General features: G+C 45.7%; 1 protein-coding gene across 2 annotated transcripts in view; it reads left to right on the top strand.

The window, feature by feature from the left end:
- Nucleotides 1-10332, top strand: part of CRISPLD2 (cysteine rich secretory protein LCCL domain containing 2) — a 43689-nt gene extending 33357 nt beyond the window's left edge. For both annotated transcript variants that reach the window (XM_066637232.1, XM_066637233.1), the window contains exons 15-16: nucleotides 3881-4014; nucleotides 7534-10332. In XM_066637232.1, coding sequence (XP_066493329.1) covers nucleotides 3881-4014; nucleotides 7534-7588 — 189 coding nt within the window. In that variant the 3' untranslated portion in view covers nucleotides 7589-10332. The remainder of the gene's footprint in view (nucleotides 1-3880; nucleotides 4015-7533) is intronic.
- Nucleotides 10333-19594: the final 9262 nt, after the last annotated feature.

Below are 19594 nucleotides of genomic sequence, written 5' to 3'. Positions count from 1 at the left end.
GAAAACCACATAGCTATTTTAGCTTGCTCAAGGCAGAGGTCTTGGGAGAGGTATATTTGTACGAAAATAGGTCAAGATCGTTTTGGAAATGTTCTGCCCCAGGAGCCAAGGTGCTTGTAATCAATGACAAAATAATGAGACCGCAAACATGCCAGAGCTATGCTCCAAGCCTCAAGAAGTGTCGGGTGAAGCAAAGACTTGAAGGCGGCAAAGCCTTATCATGAAAGCCAGATGGCCCAGAGCTCTGCATGCAAGTTGTTTCCGGAGCAAAACAACCCTGCAGAGAGCAGGGCAGGAGCAGCCCTTTTCAAAAATAGACCAAGGGAAATGAGCCAATGAAGCCCTATTCGGATTTGCGCACCATGCTGAGTGCCATGGCTTCCCCACCCACATGAGATCTCATCTGGCTTGCTTTCCACAGGCAATGAGAAGGCATTGTCTCGGTTCAGTGGAAGTGCAAGCAATGGTGAGAAGCTGGCTGGAAATGAAGTTGGAATTGGATAGCGTAGCCTCATGGTTAGGATGATTAGGATCTTCTTGATTAGTGTCCAGTCCTTTTCTTTTTCCATGTGGCCCCATTGATTTGCACCCCGTCAGCTTTCCTAATGACTGACAGCACCTCTGTCTTGCCTGGGTTAAGTTTCAGCTTCTTTGCCCACATCCAATCCTATCCACCCGTTCAGAACATCCACAGCCTCTCTGGTGCCACCAGCTGCCAATGAGAAGATGTGTTATCAGGATAGTGATGGCACTTTTGCCAGCCTTGGATAATCTCTTCCAGATGTTTCTTAAAAGGTGTTAAATAGCATGGGGAACAAGATGGAGCCTTGTGGGACCCCCAGGCCAACGGTCAAGGGGTCAAGTAGCTGTCATTATTCTAGAAACATTTTAACAGGTAGGAGTGGGTTCATTGTAAATTGGCACCCCTCTCCAACCCAGTCATTGCTAGGTTGTCTAGAAGGTTATCGCAGTTACCCTCTGCTACTTCTGGAGGGCAAGTGTCCCTTTCTTGAAACTTCAAAGGATTCTTTCAGTTCTCCTCTTTGGATGAGACAATCCATTGGCCCTGTTAGTGGAACAAATGTGCAACATTCAGCCCTGTATGTGTGTACACTTGTGTATACACCACTGGCTTCCTTCAACTTCAGAGAAAGAATCCAAAAAACTGTCCATGTTGAAATTCTAATGGGCATCCAAGGTTGTTTTTAGAGATCCGGGAAGAGGACTCATAACAGATGAATAAGAAGCTTCAGGGTCCATGGATAACAACCATGGACAGCCAGTCCTTCTAGTTGCTCTCCTGAACAAAGATGACATGTAATCATTAACCCTTTATCCTGCTATTTAGAAATTGGCCATTTCTCATCATCTTGTTCACCTTTGCCTGCAGTAGCTTAGCGCCTCCAAGTCCTGCCATGGCTTGGCTTGGTATTTTTTTTTGTTGGATAGTGCTTTGGTCAATTTCTTATGTACACACACTGGGGCCATTGTGTTCAGGCAACCAGCCTGCCCACTACAGAGAGGAAACTAACTGAATGTGAGTTCCTGTTTCCTGTTAATGTTCAGTTCGTCATCCTCTAACGTGGTTGCCTACACACTCAATTCTTCAGTTTAGCAAGAAAGTAAAGCAAGAAACACTTGCACTGCTAACCTGACTACAATAATGAAAGGTGAATGTAATGGGGCTGTGGGGAGACATGAGATGCCCCTGGATCCAGATTCATGGATAACTGAATCTGTGGATACCGGATCTGTGGCTATGGGGGCCCACCTGTATAAATCTTTTAAATAAATAAGTAAATGCAGAAGTCCCCATGTCCTGTCCCTGGCATCTCTTGACAGGGCTGGGAAAGACCCCAGTGGAGAAATCACATGGTGGGTACAATGCAAGGCTCATCGGCTGCTTGGCAGTCCTTTACTATAATTGCCTTTTTTTCCTCCCCAAAGAGAGGAAATTCTTTTCTGAGCTCCTGCAGGGATTATCCGCTTCAACCGGCTTTGCTAATTGTTCATGAAGATAAGAGACTTCTGCTGGGGGACAGAGAGAGGGTGAAAGTTCACGGGTGTGATGTGAGTAGGGGTGTGTGGAGAGAAGGGCCTGCTGGCTGTGCAGGGGACACACTGGGGCAGGCCACACAGCCAGGAAATAGCTGTCGTGGAAAGAACATTGGGGTGGGATGGTTCTTCCTGGTGGATGGGGTGTTAAGGAATGGTTAGGCAAGGGGGAGGATGTTCCTGGCCAATTTGAGATGCTTTTCAGTTGCGTCTGAGGTCAGATTCAAAGCATATCTTTCTGACTGTGTTCCCTTGCTCTCCGTAACCATATATAGCAACTGAAAAATCAAATTGGCAATTGAAACCGTGAAAGCTGCCAGCACAGAGGCAGTGATAAATGGCATAAGGGGCCCGAAGAGAACCTGCCTTTTATGGGCGGGGGGGGGGGGGGAGAGGTGGAGAGCAAGAAAATATGATCACTATGTGCGATCTAAACACACACACACACAACAGTATCTTGAATTGTGGTTGATACCAGTAATGATATTGCAGTCAACATGCTAAAGGTCAAGAGGGATAAATGGTGGATTTTTTTTTTCCACCCAGCACTGCACTGGAGTTGAGCTTGCCATTTATCTGGTTGTTTGTGACTTGTTGCTCATAAATCCTTTAGAATTCAAAGACCAGACTTCTTTTGGGGCTTGCTGTTTCTGCGCTTTATTTCTGTTATTCCTGAAAAGTTTGTGGGAGCAGTCATACGTCGATGGGCGTCTTGCATTCCAGATGTGGCATTTTGGTCAATGTCACAATTCAGAAGAAATTGTAAATAAAGAAACCATAGGCTTGACTGATTTTTTTTTTTTTTTTAAATTTTAAGGTTAGGGAAACATTTTTGTTACACTGTATTAGAATACAAAGCAAACTGACTCACAGCAAAATTGAGTGTCAGGAGAGTTCGGACAGACCACAGAAAATATTTCTTTACCCAGAGTGTAAGTTAGTCTGTGGAACTCCTTTCCACAGGATGTGGCGATGGAATCTGGCCTGGGTACCTTTAAAAGGGGATTGGACAGATTTCTGGAGGAAAAATCCATCACAGGTTACAAGCCATGATGAGTATGTGCAACCTTCTGGTTTTAGAAGTAGTCTACCTCAGAATGCTGTGGCAAGAGAGTGGCAACAGGATACAGATCTCTTGGTGTGTGCTCCCTGAGGCATCTGTGCGACACAGGAAGCTGGACTAAATGGGCCTATGGCCTGATCCCGCAGGGTTCTTCTTAGTATTTAACCCTTAGTATTTTGTTCTTAGTATTTAGCCCAAGTGGGTAACACCTTTATGACTCCAAAATGACAAATGTAGAGGAAGGAAAGGAAAGCAAGAGAGAGAATGAGGAGAAGGAGAATAGAAGATGCAGTGAGCTACATGAGATACCTCAAACCATTTAGAAATCAAGATCCAAAGACCAGCTGCAATCCTATACAATGTCCTCGGAGTAAGCCTCATTTAACACAATGGGACTGACTTCCGAGTAGACATGCACAGGATAGTTCTGTAGGAACTTAGGCCATTTAGAGTTAATGTCACAAGTAAGAAATGCTATTTCTTTACTGACTGCCTAGTCCAGAAGCTGTAAGTTTCACTGTGATGAGTGCCTTCTGGTGTTGAAGATGATGATGACATTGACCTTAGTATTGGTTCTGAATGCCAGGACTCAATCTTGGGACATGTTGAGCAAGAATGAAAAGTATCTCTGAGCATGTGAGGAGTGTCTTTCATTGATCACAGAGGAACCATAACCAATAAGCTAAGAGGTCCAATTAAATGTTAATGTTGTTAATGTCTCTGAACTCCTTTGTCAAAGCACATTGCTCTCCAATCTTCCAGAGTTCCAGCATCTGTAAAACCGCCGTGCACGCTGGCATCATTTGGGATGATGCAGGTGGCTATGTGGACGTGATGCCTGTGGAAAAGAAGAAGTACTACCATGGCTCTTTACAGAATGGGATCCAATCTGAGAGGTAGAATTGTCACTCCATTCTTTGAAGGGTTCTGTGAAAATTGTTCTCTTTTTAATTTGCCAGGCTAGACTGAGAACTTACTTAACAGTCCAGTCTCTGGTTGTATTTGAACTTTGAACATCTGGGGCTATGGAGATGGGAATTGTTGATGCTCTTACACATAGAGTTTGTTGCAGAGACATGGTTGAAGTTCACTGAATATTAGAACTCCCCAACTCTTTTTTTTTTTTTTTTTGGTTCAGATCAAAATCTGAATTGGAGAAATGTTCCTGGTTGATCCTCCACCCATGTCTCCCATGATTAGGGTAGCTTACAAGCCTTCCCAATCTCTGGTGGTCAAAGACTAACTTCACGTGGCCAGGAGAGAGATGCTCATTAAGCAACCTTTCCCCCTGTGTAGACATCACTGCCTGCTTTGATTTATATAGTGGAGAAGAGAGGCGACAGCTCCACTGGGGCATGGAACCCAATACTGAAGACTCCCATGCCTCAAGTGTCTTCAGGAATATGTTGTTGTATCTCCTCACCACTGGTTGTCAGGGCTGTCACAACTTTTCAGTTGGGGCAGGGGTTAGATGGCTGAATGGGAATTGACTCAGAAATAAGTTGAGCTATTTCTGCATTTTTTTGTGGGGGGGGGGGGCGGCAGCTTGGCTTACTTCTGATTCAATGTAATGTGAGCCCAGGCAACCCTGCCCTACTCTTATCTGTAAGGTGTGTATTCAGGGTTTCATCAGGGTTGATCACCTTATGGTGACATTTCCATTACCATAGTGGTAATTCTATAGAATACATGGGTTTCTCTCCTCTTCCACCCTCTTCTAGTATCTCATCTGTGGAAAACATATGAGATTTCAAAAAGCTTCTCAGCTTTTCTTAGTAAATTATTCCCTACTGCTGCTGTTAGATCCCACCAGACGTCTGTACTTTTGTTAGTATGTCCTTGGGAACTCAAATGCTATTAAGATGCCTGGTGTGTGGCCTTTGTCCATTCTGTATTTGGTCCCACCATCTGGGAAAATACTTCTTGGTTCTCATTTTCTTCCTTGATCCCACTCACTAATCCATACACCCTCTTTCCTCAGGGGGAAGCATTCCCTAGTGGGATTTCCCCAAAATAGCAGTCATTGAAACTTTTTATAACTGAAACTCTCAAGACTGCAGAGATTCAGGGTCAAATCTTATTCAACTTTCCAGCCCTGGTGTACTTGTGCCAATGGGGTGTGTACTGCATCTTGTGATAGAGGGGTAGTTATGGAGGCCTCCACAAGATAAGGGAACATTTGTTCCCTTGCCTTGGGGTTGCATTGCAGCTGCACCGGTGCTGTTAAAGTTAGATAGGATTGGGCCCTCAGAGATGTGGTGACCAGAACTGGACACAATACTCCAGGTGTGGCCTTACCATCGATTTGTACAATGGCATTATAATATTAGCCATTTTGTTCTCAATACCTTTTCTAATGATCCCAAGCATAGAATTGGCCTTCTTTACTGCCGCCGCACATTGGGTTGACACTTTCATTGACCTGTCCACCACCACCCCAAGATCTCTCTCCTGATCTGTCACAGACAGCTCAGAGCCCATTAGCCTATATGGGAAGTTTTGTATTGCATCTAGTTCTGGTTGCAACATCTCAAAAAGGACATAGTGGAAATGGAAAAGGTGCAAAAGAGAGCGACTAAGATGATTAGTGGGCTGGGGCACCTTCCCTGTGAGGAAAGACTACGATGTTTGGGTCTCTTCAGCCTAGAAAAGAGACACTTGAGGGGGGGGAAATGATTGAGACATACAAAATTATGCATGGGAAGGATAAAATGGATAGAGAGATGCTCTTTAAACTCTCACATAACACCAGAACCAGGGGACATCCACTAAAATTGAGTGTTGGGAGAGTTAGGACAGACAAAAGAAAATATTTCTTTACTCAGCGTGTGGTTGGTCTGTGGAACTCCTTACCACAAGATGTGGTGATGGCGTCTGGCCTGGACGCCTTTAAAAGGGAATAGGACAAGTTTTCCTCCTATTTCTGGAGGAAAATACATTTCCTTTCCTATTTCTGGAGGAAAAACGGGTTACAATCCATGATGTGTATGTGCAACCTCCTGATTTTAGAAATGGGCTATGACAGAATGCCAGATGCAAGGGAGGGCACCAGGATGCAGGTCTCTTGTTATCTGGTGTGCTCCCTGGGGCATTTGGTGGGCCGCTGTGAGATACAGGAAGCTGGACTAGACAGGCCTATGGCCTGATCCAGTGGGGCTGTTCTTATGCTTTTTCATGGGGGGAGGAGAGAGAGAGAGAGAGAATGCCAGGAGAAGCAGTCAGCAAGACAGACTTTAAACAGGGGAAAAAAAAACAGTTTTTCAGAGACTGCCAGCATTTTCAGATGTGATGATGAGGGAATGGATGCTTTAAAGCACAGAATAGGATGAGTTTCCTGGGATTGCACAGCATTCTGTGGCTGGGCACCTATTTGGCCTGTGAAATGTCCCAGATCCTATCTCAAGCACTTCCCAGTAGGACTGTGAAACACCCAGAGAGGAGGCAGAACTCACTGTCAGGAATCTTCTCACCCATCTTGTGCTTTCCCTTCTGCAGTATTGCTGAATACAAACCAAACTTTTAAAATTTGAGTTAGTGAAGTGTTTTTGCTTCTGCACTGCTAACCTTCTCCTCTTGGGAAATGAGGGAACAGATTCCTCCTCCTGCCCCCTCTGCAGAGGTGGCAAGGCAACACAGCCACCTCCTCCTTTGCCTCCTCTCTCCCTCTGGAGAACTAGCCCTCTGGGAGTGTGTCCCATCAAAACCTTTCTCCAGAGGGCTTATGTCCACTGTAGACTAATTAGGCTGCAATCCTATATACACTTTCCTGGGAATAAGCCCCACAGAACACAATGGGGCTTACTTCTGAGTAGACATGCATAGGATTGGGCTGTTATTCTCCCTTTGTTCCCCCAACACTGGCCCTAGTTCTGTGGAAAGTACCACTGGACCCCACCAGCAGGGTGGCTTACCTGTTTGAGCTGCAGAGGTCCTCCTTCCTCCCTGCTCCAGTCAGCACTTTCTCCAGCCACAGTAGCACCTTAGCTGTCAGCAGCTCCTGAATGGGGTAGCCACACATTAGCCTCCAGAAGCCTCCAGCATTTATCATTCAGTTAGCCGGTCGATTAGGCAGTCAATCCTTCTCCCCAACTTTTCTACTTCCCACACCTTCTGGCAATGATTCTCTCACCTTTATCCTTCAGGTTCTAATTATCCCTACAAGGTTGTAACTGTGGGCCACACTCATTGCAAGCCAAGGTTTTAACCCTATACTGTCTGCACCTGGGGCCACTGCTGAGACCATACCCTATCTCCTGGGGGGGGGGGGGAATCTGCAGTTCCAATACAGAGTGACTCTTCTTATGTTCTTATGTACAGCAGGGCTCTTCTTATGTTCTTAGAATGGCCTCAGGTAGGCCTAGGATGAGCCAGCAAGTGGTCTTCCCACTGATTTATTTCCCATCTTTCCTTTGCAGCTTAAAGACTCCCCGAGAAGGAAAAGCCTTCAGAATCTTTGCCGTGAAGCAGTAAATATTCAAGAAAGGGAAATACTTTTGTCGGGAGGAGCCTGCAATAGCGATTCTGGAGTGACAGGAGGCCTGCACACAATTTGTGTTTGTCCTGGCACGTAGTATGTCGAAGTCCTTTTTAAGGACTTCCAACAATGAAAATGTTGGATGTGGGGACAGCATTCCTGCTAAACTATCCACATCTCATTTGCATCCATGTCTTCTTATTCTTACTTTCAGTGTTTAGAATCTGAACTTTAGATCATCAGCAGTTGCTGTAGATTCAAAGGACCAAAGAGGAATCTCCCCCCTCCCTGTTTCCCTCCCAGTGAAGACATTTGATTGTCCACAGATGGCTTTGCAATTCATGGACACCACTTTTACTCAAATGTGCACATATCTGGGCTAGTGGACAAATAATTGGATAGTTATGACATTGGATGGTACCCTTTACTGTCCACTCCATGCAGCTCCTTTGCAGAGTGAGTCACGTGGATAATCAGAAAAATTTGGTTGTTTTTTTAGAATCCAAAAAAATCGCTTTGGAATTCTTGACTTGTGTCCGTGGTGTGATGAGTTAGATTAGGGATGTCAAACTCATTACATACAGAGGGCCAAAGTTAGCATTCATGCTGCCTGCTGAGGGCTGGAAGTGACATCATTAAGCAGAAAGTGACATTATTAAGCAGATCATGGCCAGAAATAAGCACTTCGTTCTCACATAGAAACTCATTAGCTGCAAATGACAGAAGAGAAAATGTGCAAATCTTGTTTGTATTTTCAAGCTATGAAAGAGCCCAGTTATCAAACTGGGAGAACCCAATTATAACAGGGGCCGGAGAAATTGCTTCTGGGGGCTGCATTTGGCCTGTGGGCCTTATGTTTGACACCCCTGAGTTAGATCCATTAAGTGCAACATTAAAGCAATATGTGGTAGACTGTTCTGTGGCAATAGGACGGATGACGCTGTGGTACCTTTCTGGACAAGTCTGATGAAAACGAAGCAGGTTTGGCAAGGAGCAACATCTCTGGAAGTTGGGATTTCTCTCCAACAATTGGAAACATACAGGACAGCTGGGTTTGCTGGCCAAACAATTGCAGGCAATTAGGAACGTGGGAATGTTAATGAGAAATCAAGGACCAAGAACCCCATCTGGGCACATTTCTATCAATAGTATGTCAGACAGTATTGTCTTATTTACAGTTACATGCAATTTATTTTATATTTTATTCAGCAGAGCTGATTATATCTTAGTTAAGCAGAGATCTTTAAAAGTTGACCTTTTACTTTGTTGGACATGAAAGCATCCTTTATCAATAGGGATTGCTTTGCCTCTTTTGTGGATTGTACAGATTTGGGGTTTTATTTTATATGTTGGAACTAACCCCAAGATCTCTAATAAGGCTGGACTGTTTTCCTGTATGCAGTCTACATGAAGATCATATGCAGTTCCTAACTATCTGCACAAAACATGTCACAAATTCATCCAGTTGTTCCAGGGGGTCAGATTTGACATTCTCACCATTCACATACTCCCCCCAATCTTTAAACGCAACACAATCCATAACTATGACCCAAAGAGCGAGTTTGTGTATATCCAGTAAGATTGTTGAAATATCTAATTTGGCTATCAGACTCTTCCCACACTCTGTTGCAAATTTGCCATAGGTCATAATTTGAACATGTCATTTCTATTTATTTTAAAGTGATATTTAACAGCAGGCAACAAACACAACACTTAAATTGTGGCCTCAAGTGGACTGTGTGACTTTAGACTTCCATGGTGCTAAACAGGTGCTAATTAGAGACGGGCAGGGGCAGGTTCCCACCCATAATCTTTCCAGGAACCATCCAGAGTGAATTCACTGATTTCCTAATGAGCCCTGGCATTGAAGCCATTACATCATCCTTGTGAGCCAGGATTTGAAGGACACAGTACTTGTTGTAGCCTTCACACCACAAATAATGTCCTCCATGTACATCTTCATGTTACCTGGCAGAGGTGGGCAGGAAAGATGGGAGCCCAGCTGGATGAAGGCCACAACAAGACCTTGAGGTCTTGGAGCATCACACAGTGATGATATCATCACTGCATGTCTTCAAGAGCCTTCAAGAGTCATGATCACACTCAGACAGAACCCAGAGTGTCCGGGTGGGTCCTGGTCCGAAGTGGACCCTGTGGGGCAGGCTCTGCAAATCTAGTAGTAATTCCAGGTTTGACAAACTTCACTGGCATCCTCAGTGCAAATTAGCTGAATCACAAAATATTCCTTTGTTTGGTTCCTTCAGTAATTGGACTTGCGGTGTTCGTGTGGGGAATAAGAAGAGGGAAAAATAAGGATCATTTAGGGGTGTTGCCATCCCCCCCCCCCAAAAAAAAAAATGTGCTAGTGGGCACATCCAGATAGGAAAATGACTAGAATCAAGAATAGCCTTTCACCTCCTGGGTTATTACTTCTACCATTTTGAAGCCTCTATAGATCTGCATACATCTTATATGTAGGCTGCTATAGCCTGCAGTTGTATATTTGCTTTTTTTCTATGAAAAATGATGTATTTTTTACTATTTCTTCTGTAAAAAAAAATGTTTAATGTAAATGGCATTTGTTTTGCTTCTGCATGATCTTGTTATATATGCCAGGTATCTGGTTTTCAAGCTCCCCGCCCCACCCCAGTACAATATCTATACAGCATAATTGCCTGACGTCTTGATATTTTGGTTTATGATTTATTTGTGGAATTAAAACCTTTTAGAATTAAGTTCATCATGGAGTTTGTCTCTTTGTTCTGCCTCAATAGTGCTGTTGGGAATAGTTTGATGGAATTGCCAAGTGTTTCAACATTCGTTTGCACTCACTTTCCTACTTGCTCATGCATCAACGCGTTCTTGAATTAGACTGACGTCATTCAAACTTGGATGTCCCAAGACTGAAGCGTTAACTTCTCTCCATTGAACAGTCCACCTCACACCCTTCCTTAAATCGTTTTGCTAACTTCACGCCCATCCCAGGATCCAGTATGTGCATTTCAAAGTTGAGGCTGGCCAAGGCCTCCCGGCACCAACGTGTGTCAAAGGCTACCTCTTCCTTCCCTTGTGCCAGCCTCTGCTCCTCCTGTTCCTGGGACTGAAAAAGGAAGAAGGGGAGAGAACAGAAGAGAAAGTGGGGAAGAGCAGAGAGGGGTCACCTAAGTACCAGCACTCTAGCCCTCCTCTCTTCCTTCCTCTGTACTTCCTCTTCATTCCATTTCCCACTTTGTTTTCCAGTCCAGGGAATAAGAGGAGGAGGGCAGCGAAGGTGAGTGCAAGGGCAGAGATTGGTGTCCCTCACCACCCTCCTCTCAATCTACATCTCAGTCAGCCTGATGGGTGCACCAGCCCTGCCCACAGCCCTCCACTGCCTGGCCTCTCTCTAGCTCTCCACGGTCATATCCTGTACCTTCTCTCTTCCAGCTCAGTTGATTCTTTTCTGACCTGTTCTTCCTTATGCCGGAAACTCCTTCCCAGAACACTTTTGTGATGCCACCTCTCATTACCCACCTTTTCCAAAAAAGTTTTGGCACACACTCCTATTCCTTTTCCCCTCCTGTAACTAAGGTAAAGTACAAGTAGTGGGATGAACTGCATGTTCATCTCCTGTTTAGCCTGCCTCCCACTTTCTTCTTTCCTGCTTTTCATCTGCTCTTAGATTGCAAGTCCCTCAAGGCCAGGACTGGTCCTCTCAATGGTTGTAAAAGTGCTAAGTACATGGATGGCGGTATATAAATAATAGTTAAGGAGAAGAAGAACAGCATGGGTCTGTACTTTTAAGAGGAGGTTGTAACAGCACCCTCCTGACACCACTCATTATTTTTATGCAGTCACATCTGGGTTTAGAAGGACAAGGCTGTGGTTAATTCAAAATCTGAGATGACCATCCCTGCCTTTAAGAACTGAACACAACAAAGGCCTCCAGAAGACAGGCTTTTGTTAAGAATTTTTTTTCTTTTTTGACTCGACTGTATGAGAAAGTAAAGAGAGACTAGACAGGAAGTGGAAGAGGTGGCAATCAGTGGCGCAGCTAAGCCATCTGGCACCCAGGACACAAACCCCTGTGTTAACACCCACTCCACGTCTGGGAGGTGGTCTGAGGCACGGGGAGGTGCGTGTGGCCTCCCCAAGCCTCAGAAGGCTGCTTTTTTTTTTTTTTTTGCCTCAGCTCTGCTATTGGGGCTGTGGATTGGCACCCCCTCAAGGCATTGCGCCCGGGGCAATGTACCCCTGCCCCCCTTACCAATACCACTGGTGGCAATCTCATCTTAAATATACAGCCATATCATACCAAGGACATTTGGACAAATTCTGGTCAGCCCGGAGTAGTTTTATAATATTTGATAAGGTTGGCCTTCCATCTAGCTGCAATATCTTTCTCTGTATATCTGGGATACCTGCGTATCTGGGAAGGGATTCCTTTCTATTGCTAGTGATCAAAGAGCTTGAAACGAGTTTAAAAGTTTTGTGCCAATACAGGAACAAAAATTAGCCCCACTCTCTAAAGAATCACTACCCCTAGTTGTTAATTTCTCAGTTGCAGTATCTTAATAATTAAACTCTTTTTTCAAAATATATGTTGAAAAATCTATAAATATAAATACAGTATATCTTCCAGGGTTACAGACTGGCTTGTTTGTTTCACTGCAAACCTGCCCAAACTTTTTATATAAATTATCTCAATACATAAATGAAGGATTTTTGTGTTTCCATTCTCAGAATAGAATGTTCAACTGTGATGGAACTGCAAGGAAAACCAGCTCTCTCCCTCAAATCCTTCTTGGCTGTATGATTCAGACTTTTAAAATTAGCACCAACGGAACCCCACCAAGAAGAGACTTGCCAGTGCCGAGGGGTGCAAACTTTAGAAATTTGGCTTCCCAAAAAGAATTCAAGTTTAAACAGTAACCAAGGAGGGATTGTTCAGGGAGAATTTCCTTGGCTGTGACAGAAAAGAGCTTTTCTCACTTTTGTCCCTGGGGAGCCTGGTCAAAGTTTATAAAAAGACCTTCCTTAAGTAAACTCCTGATCTTAAAAGCCAAATATTAGCAATTCATAAATGGGGAACCTAAATAGGAGGAATTTTTCTTGAAGGTCAAACTTTTTTTTAAAGAAAAAGAATGTGATGTCACATTTTATATATATTTACACACACACACACACACACACAAGTGAGCAATTTTTGGGGTGATGGTCTGTTCCAGTTGTGACCTGGCTAAAAATTTGTCTCCTCTGGGTTAATGAGTCAGCAGATTCACAAAGAGCAAAGCCGTTCATTAGGCAACAATAGCTACAATCCTAAACACACTTACTTGCAAGTAAGTCACGCTGGATATAATTCTGAATGAGAATGTATAGGATTGAGCTGTTACAGCCCAATCCTATGCTTCCCAGGGCTGCAGGCTACAGCGGTGCCCAAACGGCTGCCACTGTATCCTGCCAGGCCAGGGAAGCTGCCCCTCGGGGAAGGAGACGTTTGTCCCCTTACCCCAAGTAAAGTCCCAGCCTCCACAATGGGTAAATCGTTCACACAGAATTGAGAAGTGGTGGGTCAGGCTTCTGAGCCCTACATGGGGAAAGGATTCAGTGGGGAGGCCTCTGCTGGTCCCACCCCCATCCCAGACCAGTCCCTCCTCCTGTTCCGTGCCCTCTCTGCCCAGGAACACCTCCCCCCTGCCATCATATGCTTCCGGGAGCACATAAGACAGCAAGATACTTGCATCTTTTTGCCACTCCCTTGCATCAGGCACTCAAAGAAAGGCTCTCTCTAAAGCCCAGAGGTTGCATACAGATGATTTTGTAAGAACACCATCAAGATAATACTGCGAAGCACTTTAGCACACTCACAAAGCACAATTTTAAAAAAATCAAGATTGCCAACAAATCAACACAAAGATGCTCCCTGAATTGCTGAAATCTCACCAGAGGGACATGTTCAGTATCTAGGATTGTCACATTAAATGTATTCCAAAATCCGAGATCTTGGGGTGGGGAGCTCCTGGTGAGACCACAAGGAGGAATCAATGCCATAAGACTGCAAACCCTTGAAAAATGGGGGAAAAAAATCTGGTATAGATGCAATTCAGCAGCAGCCCCCTCCCAAACTCTTCCATTGGAAACAATGATAGAAATAAGTTTTGGTAACGGATTCAATATGTTTTTCATGTTGGAAGCTTTGGTACAGTGCATTTTAATGTCTCCGCATTGAAGAAAAAACTGTTGTTTTTGTTCAGAGAAGCAGAGCAAGTGAAGACTCTGCTCTTTCCAAGACTCAGACTCTCCTTAACAGAGTTCTACTCTTGGAAGGTGGCTTCTTTCCAGCCTAGGGAGAAAGGGCACCTTGTGGTCAGCGTGATAGTCTCAGGTTGCCTATGGAAATGGCACAGCTGCCTGTCTGCTAATCCATCTCTGGGAGACATAGGTAAGAGCTGCCCTTTCTCTGTCAGCCCACATTACTGCTCCTTTCCCCATTCCACTCCCGGGATTGGAAAATGAAGAGGGAGACAGAGCAGGAGAGGGGAGTGATGGGTCAGAGCTGCAATTTTCAATTTTTTTCATCTCATGGCACACTGACAAGGTGCTGAAATTGTCAAGGCACCCCATCGGTTTTTTTGACTGTTGATAAGGCACACCATGCTGCTGGTAGGGGGATCAAATCCCACAATTGCCCGACTAGTAAATGACCCTCCCCAAACTCCCACAGCACACTGCAAACCATCCGTGGCACCCCAGTGTGCCACACACAGTGGTTGAAAATCGCTGGGTTAGAGTGTTGAGCTCTAGCACGACACTCACCTTTCCTCCACACTTCCTCTTCCACTCCAAACCCTCTTCCTTCCTGGCACATCACCAGGTAAGGGGGGGGCAGCATTAAACACACCGCTACAGTTGCCGCAAGACCGTAGTTTGTCCCTGCCCTCAACACTGGATTATCATCCCCCCCTTTTTTTTGCTGCTTCCAATCCCTTCCCAGGAATGGATGCTCTCATGTTTTGCAAAGAGTATCTATTCCTAGATGAAGATATCTAACATTTTCATCTATTTCTCCTCTTGCCAGGGGCACTTCAGGTTTGGCAGCCTCTTCTTAGGCCTTGTGGGGCAGGCACTTTCAGCAGATGGACAATCTGAAAGGCCACCCTTTATACGAGATTGATTTTTATGTTGATACCATCAGAGAGAAAAAATTGTTTTAACTGGCCTCGTGTCTGGCTAAGGAACTAAGCAATGGCTCCAAGTCAGAACCTCTGATGCAACAAGCAAAACTGATTCAGAATCTAGGAGGGTTGAGGCTGAAGTCAAGTAGGACAAATGAGGCTGTCACTGTTTGAATTAAGCAATTTCTGCCCAATGTTGCTGTGAGGGTTGCCCTGTGAAGGGGGTCTCTGGGGGGTCAACCAGTGGGGAGCCAAGGAGCAGCTAGATGGCCTCTTGTGGTCCCCTGGGCTGGGTGTCTGCCTTCTTGGGGCTCCCTGAAGGGAAAGTCTCAGACCTAACCAGGAGGAGGGGGGGTTCACAACACCCTTGTCCTCCCGAGAGACAGGACCTGAGGTCCTCAGGCAGGGTTCCAGCTCCAGGCTTACCTCTCCAGAACTGACTGTCATCACTGGCTTCCCTGCTTTTACCCTCCCCAGCCACACCCTCAGTTGCTCCCCTCCCTCCCCAGGCTTAAAGGGTCCCCAGTCCTAACCTGCTCCTCTCCTCTCTGGTGTCTAATGGTGATCCTGCCCTACTCACTGCTCTGGTCAGGTGAGCCCTGGGGAGACTGTCTCTCCCACCCAGCCACCTGGTCAGCCAGCAAGGTGGCAGCAGCTCTGTGGCTCTGTCTCTGGCCAGCTGTCAGGTAAGGCAGGGGTTGGGCAAGGGCTCAACCCCCAACAGTTGCATATATGCGACAAAGATTAAATGTGCACACCTGTGGGCTGAGCAGAAATCTGTTAAGTATACTTAAATGACGCTGTTCAGCTAAACGTTTGCAAAGTTTGCACTAGCAACTAAATCAAGAAATGCTTCCCTGTCCCAAAGGTGCTCACAATTGAATAACAAACACAAGGGAGAGACCTTGCACACCCACTGGCAAAGAAGCAGCGCTGGATTGAGCAGGGACTGTCATTCCCCCCCCCCCCCAATATAAGAGAACTGCCACTTAAAAGGTGCCTCTTTGCCCACTGAGCAAAATGGGATTACGTGAATGTGGAGTTTGGCAGTAAAAGGCTGCCAAACAAAGTGCATTTTCTGTGAGTTTTGATAGGTGCTTTCCTGTTGCCTTTGGAAGAGGGAACAGAAATGGCCCTGCTTTGCAAGGTCTGGAACCAGAACTGCCCGGCATCTGTTTTTTCTCAACCATCTCTTTGTTCCCTCTGGAGAGCAAGAAGACACAGGTGGCCAAATGGCAGAGAAGCCAAAAAGTGTCTTTTTCCCTCTCTTCCCTCCCCCCAATAATAACAACAATAACAGTATACTACAAGGCCTAATTGTTTTCTTGATTTTTGTTTTTATAAGCTCTTTCCAAATTACATAAACTTTGGAAGAGCTACGGGGCACATACAGCTGTCAGACAGATGTTGGCTGCTTTTAAAACTCAATTTGTTTTGGGATTATTAGTTTTGCAAGAAACAGGCTGAAAGTCTAGTGGCTCTTCATTCATCTAGACAGGGTGTCCAAAGTTTTTGGCAGGAAGGTCACATCATCTCTCTGACACTGTGTCGGGGAGCTGGGGAAAAAAAAGAATTCATTTACATTTAAAATTTGAATACATTTACATAAGTATACATAAATGAATATATTAAAGATGAACTTATATGAATGAATGAAAGTCTTACAATAGCTCAAAGCCTATAAAAGACCTTGCACAAAGCAAGGCTGACCTTTCCTTTGCTGCTGCTACTGCATCACGGATGTGAAACAGCAAGCAGTGGAGAAAGCCCTCATCCCACAGCTCATGCGATAGGTCAAACAGTCGTCCTCACGCTGAGAGCGGTTGCATCTGGCCAGTGTGGGATCCAACAAATCTCCGGAGGGCCAGAGACTCATTGGAAACTGGGGGCTCTCTGAGGGCTGCATTGAGAGGCCTTGAGGGCCGCATGTGGCCCCAGGGCCAGGGTTTGGGTACCCCTGACCTAGAGAGTTTTGCAAACACAAAATGGAACATGGCAAATTCGCATCTTGTCCTGTGGTCTGCCACTTTTAGATGAGAGGTCTAAAACTCCATCGAAGAGGGACTGGCCTGCCTGGGATTGGTCCAGGCAGTGACAGGACCAGCCTTAGGTGACTCCTCATCATCAGAGACAGACCCTACTGCAGGCCTCAACATTTTCTGGACCAAGGCGACTTGAGGCACCTCAAGGGAAACCCACAGACCCGAATCAAAGAAGTCATCCCAACAGGAGAAACTGGAGAACTGGGAAATTGTAGACATCCCTATTGGACTCAACCCTTATCTCTGAACCCTGCACAATCAGCTCTAGAAACTGTCAATGAGCCTGAACTGAAGTCCAGAGGGTACGGGGCAAGAGGCATCCCATTTCAGGATTCTTCTTGGGAAGAGGAATCTTTACCTTATGTGAAGTCCACATGAGAACCTCATTAGGAGGATGGACTACTGTGGTCTCTAACATCCAGCTCCTGGTTGATAATTCCAGTAGCTCCCCCCCACCCCACCCCGGCAGCATTTGGTTCTCTGACTCTTCTTGACAACCCTGCTGGACAGCTCTTGTGCTGGTCAGAAACCTGACTGCCAGGGGCTTGCAATGGACATTGTTGGAACAGCTGCTAGAGTGCTTCCTTGCCTGCCCTAGAGCACCAAAGCCCAGAACGAGTGATACAGCATCCATCTCACTGCTCAAGGCTTGCCCTCAATCAACCTTGCTTGGGAGGAGATCCAGGAAGAGGCAGAGCAACGAATGCAACTACTAGCAAGGGCTGCTCCATGGGAGCTTCAGTGGCTCCTTGAGAGTTGCTGGTGCTACAGCCTCCAATCTCCACTCAGCTGTGAAGCTTCCTGGATAACCTTATACCAGTCACTCTCTCCCTCAGCCTCACCTACCTCACAGGGTTGTTGCAAAGACAAAAGAGGAGAGCAACTACGTGCACTGCCCTGAGCTCCTTGGAGGAAAGGTGGGGTTTTAAAATGTGGAAAATAAACAAATGTAAAAGTAGATTGTCCAAACAAGATAGCAGGTCCAAAGAAATGAGTGTGAAGATGTTGACTGCCCTGATTCAGCCTAAGGCAAGACAAAGTAGAAGAAGTTACAGGATTCCAGTAAGTTCTAAGGGAGGACCTTTATCCAACAGACTCCCACCTCCCACTGAGTTATTTCATATCTCCTGGCTGAACGGCCTTCTCAGGCTCCCTCTCCATTCCTTCAAGGAGGGGGCCCTATGAGCCTGCAGCCAAGCACGCCATCGTTTCTAGTTAACTTCTTACCTAACCCCTTCCCTGTGTTGATGGGCAGGCAGCAAAAGTGGTTTGGGAGTTGAACTTCGACCTGGAAGATCAAGATTGAAATCCCCTCTCAGCCATGAAGCTGATTGAGTGACCTTGGGAGGCCAGTCACTCTCTCTCAACCTCACTGGGCTGTTGTGAGGACAGCAGAACTCTGCCCCTCACATGGGAGAGGCAGAACTATGTACACTACCCTGAGCGACTTGGAGGAAGGATGGTATAGAAATATGTAAAACAAACAAATAGTGAGTCTTGGTATGTCAGGGTCTGACTCCTCAGGACTCTGGACATGGGACCTACTGATGCCAACTCCACTTCCTCCAAGCCCAGTTCTGATCACTCAGAGTTGGGGCCATGACATCAATGGTCAGCGACAGCTCTATTTGACTGCATTTAGCAGTCTTCTAAACCAGTGTTTCTCAAACTGTGGGTCGGGACCCACTGGGTGGGTCGCAAGACAATTTCAGGTAGGTCCCCATTCATTTCAATATTTTATTTTTAATATATTAGACTTGATGCTACCATGATATGTGACTGCATTTGGGGAAATGTTATAGACCTGTACTTTTAACAAACTACTATGTATATTCTTTTAACAATGATAGTAAAGGAAACTTACTCCTGGGTAAGTGTGGGAATGATTGCAGCTTAGGATAGTTGAAAATTTGCCTGCTTAATGACGTCACTTCTGGTGGGTCCCGACAGATTCTTATTCTGTCCTGGTGGGTCCCAGTGCTAAATGTGTGAGAACCTCTGTTCTAAACTATCTCTCTTTCCTTTGTGAGGGAAGATGGATTCATTACAAAATCAGGTGACAAGTTACTTTGCCGTGAGCTATCCGGCTGGTGCCTGCTTCAGTGTCTTAGGGCCCAATCCTATGCATGTCTACTCAGAAGTAAGTGCCATTAGATTCAATTGGACTTTCTCCCAGGTAAGTGTGGATAGGATTGTAACCTTAGGGCACAATCCTAACCCCTTATGTCAGTGCTTTCCAGCACTGACATAAGGGCAATGCAGCACTGAGGTAAGGGAACAAACATTCCCTTGCTTCAGTGTTATTCAAACTGTGAGGCGCGGCTCTTTAGGGAGGCACCAGGAACTCAAAGGGGAGGCGCGGGATGTCCTCTTGCAGCGATACAGTCACACCCCTGGGCAGAATACGAGCCTGTCTTCTGCCCAGCTCTGCCCATAGTCTGCGCCTTTTTTTAAAGCAGAAGAAACGGGACTTGCTCAGCTGCGAGAGTGGCTGCTGCCACCCCGGAGGCTGCCGCCTTCTGTGTTCACTGCACGTTGTTTCCAAAGCTCTTCGACTCCAACCCCCATCTGGCAAGTACCAAACATGCTCAGCTTGCAGTCCTTAACCCTCCTTGATCCTTGTCCAGTTGGTTCCTAATTCCCAGCCTGGGATCGCTTCTCATCAAAGTGAAATCGCTCCTCTCAAGCCCCTCCCTCTTCCACTCCCCCCTTTTGATCTCCAAACCTTCCCGCTTCCCTCCCCCTCCCCAAATAAAACGCTTCCTATTTTACCAGTCATCAGGATTCTTAAAGCTGCTTCCAT

The sequence above is a fragment of the Tiliqua scincoides genome, chromosome 9 (assembly GCF_035046505.1).
Source record: "Tiliqua scincoides isolate rTilSci1 chromosome 9, rTilSci1.hap2, whole genome shotgun sequence".
Taxonomy (NCBI): domain Eukaryota; kingdom Metazoa; phylum Chordata; class Lepidosauria; order Squamata; family Scincidae; genus Tiliqua; species Tiliqua scincoides.
This window is presented reverse-complemented; position numbering and strand designations above follow the sequence as displayed.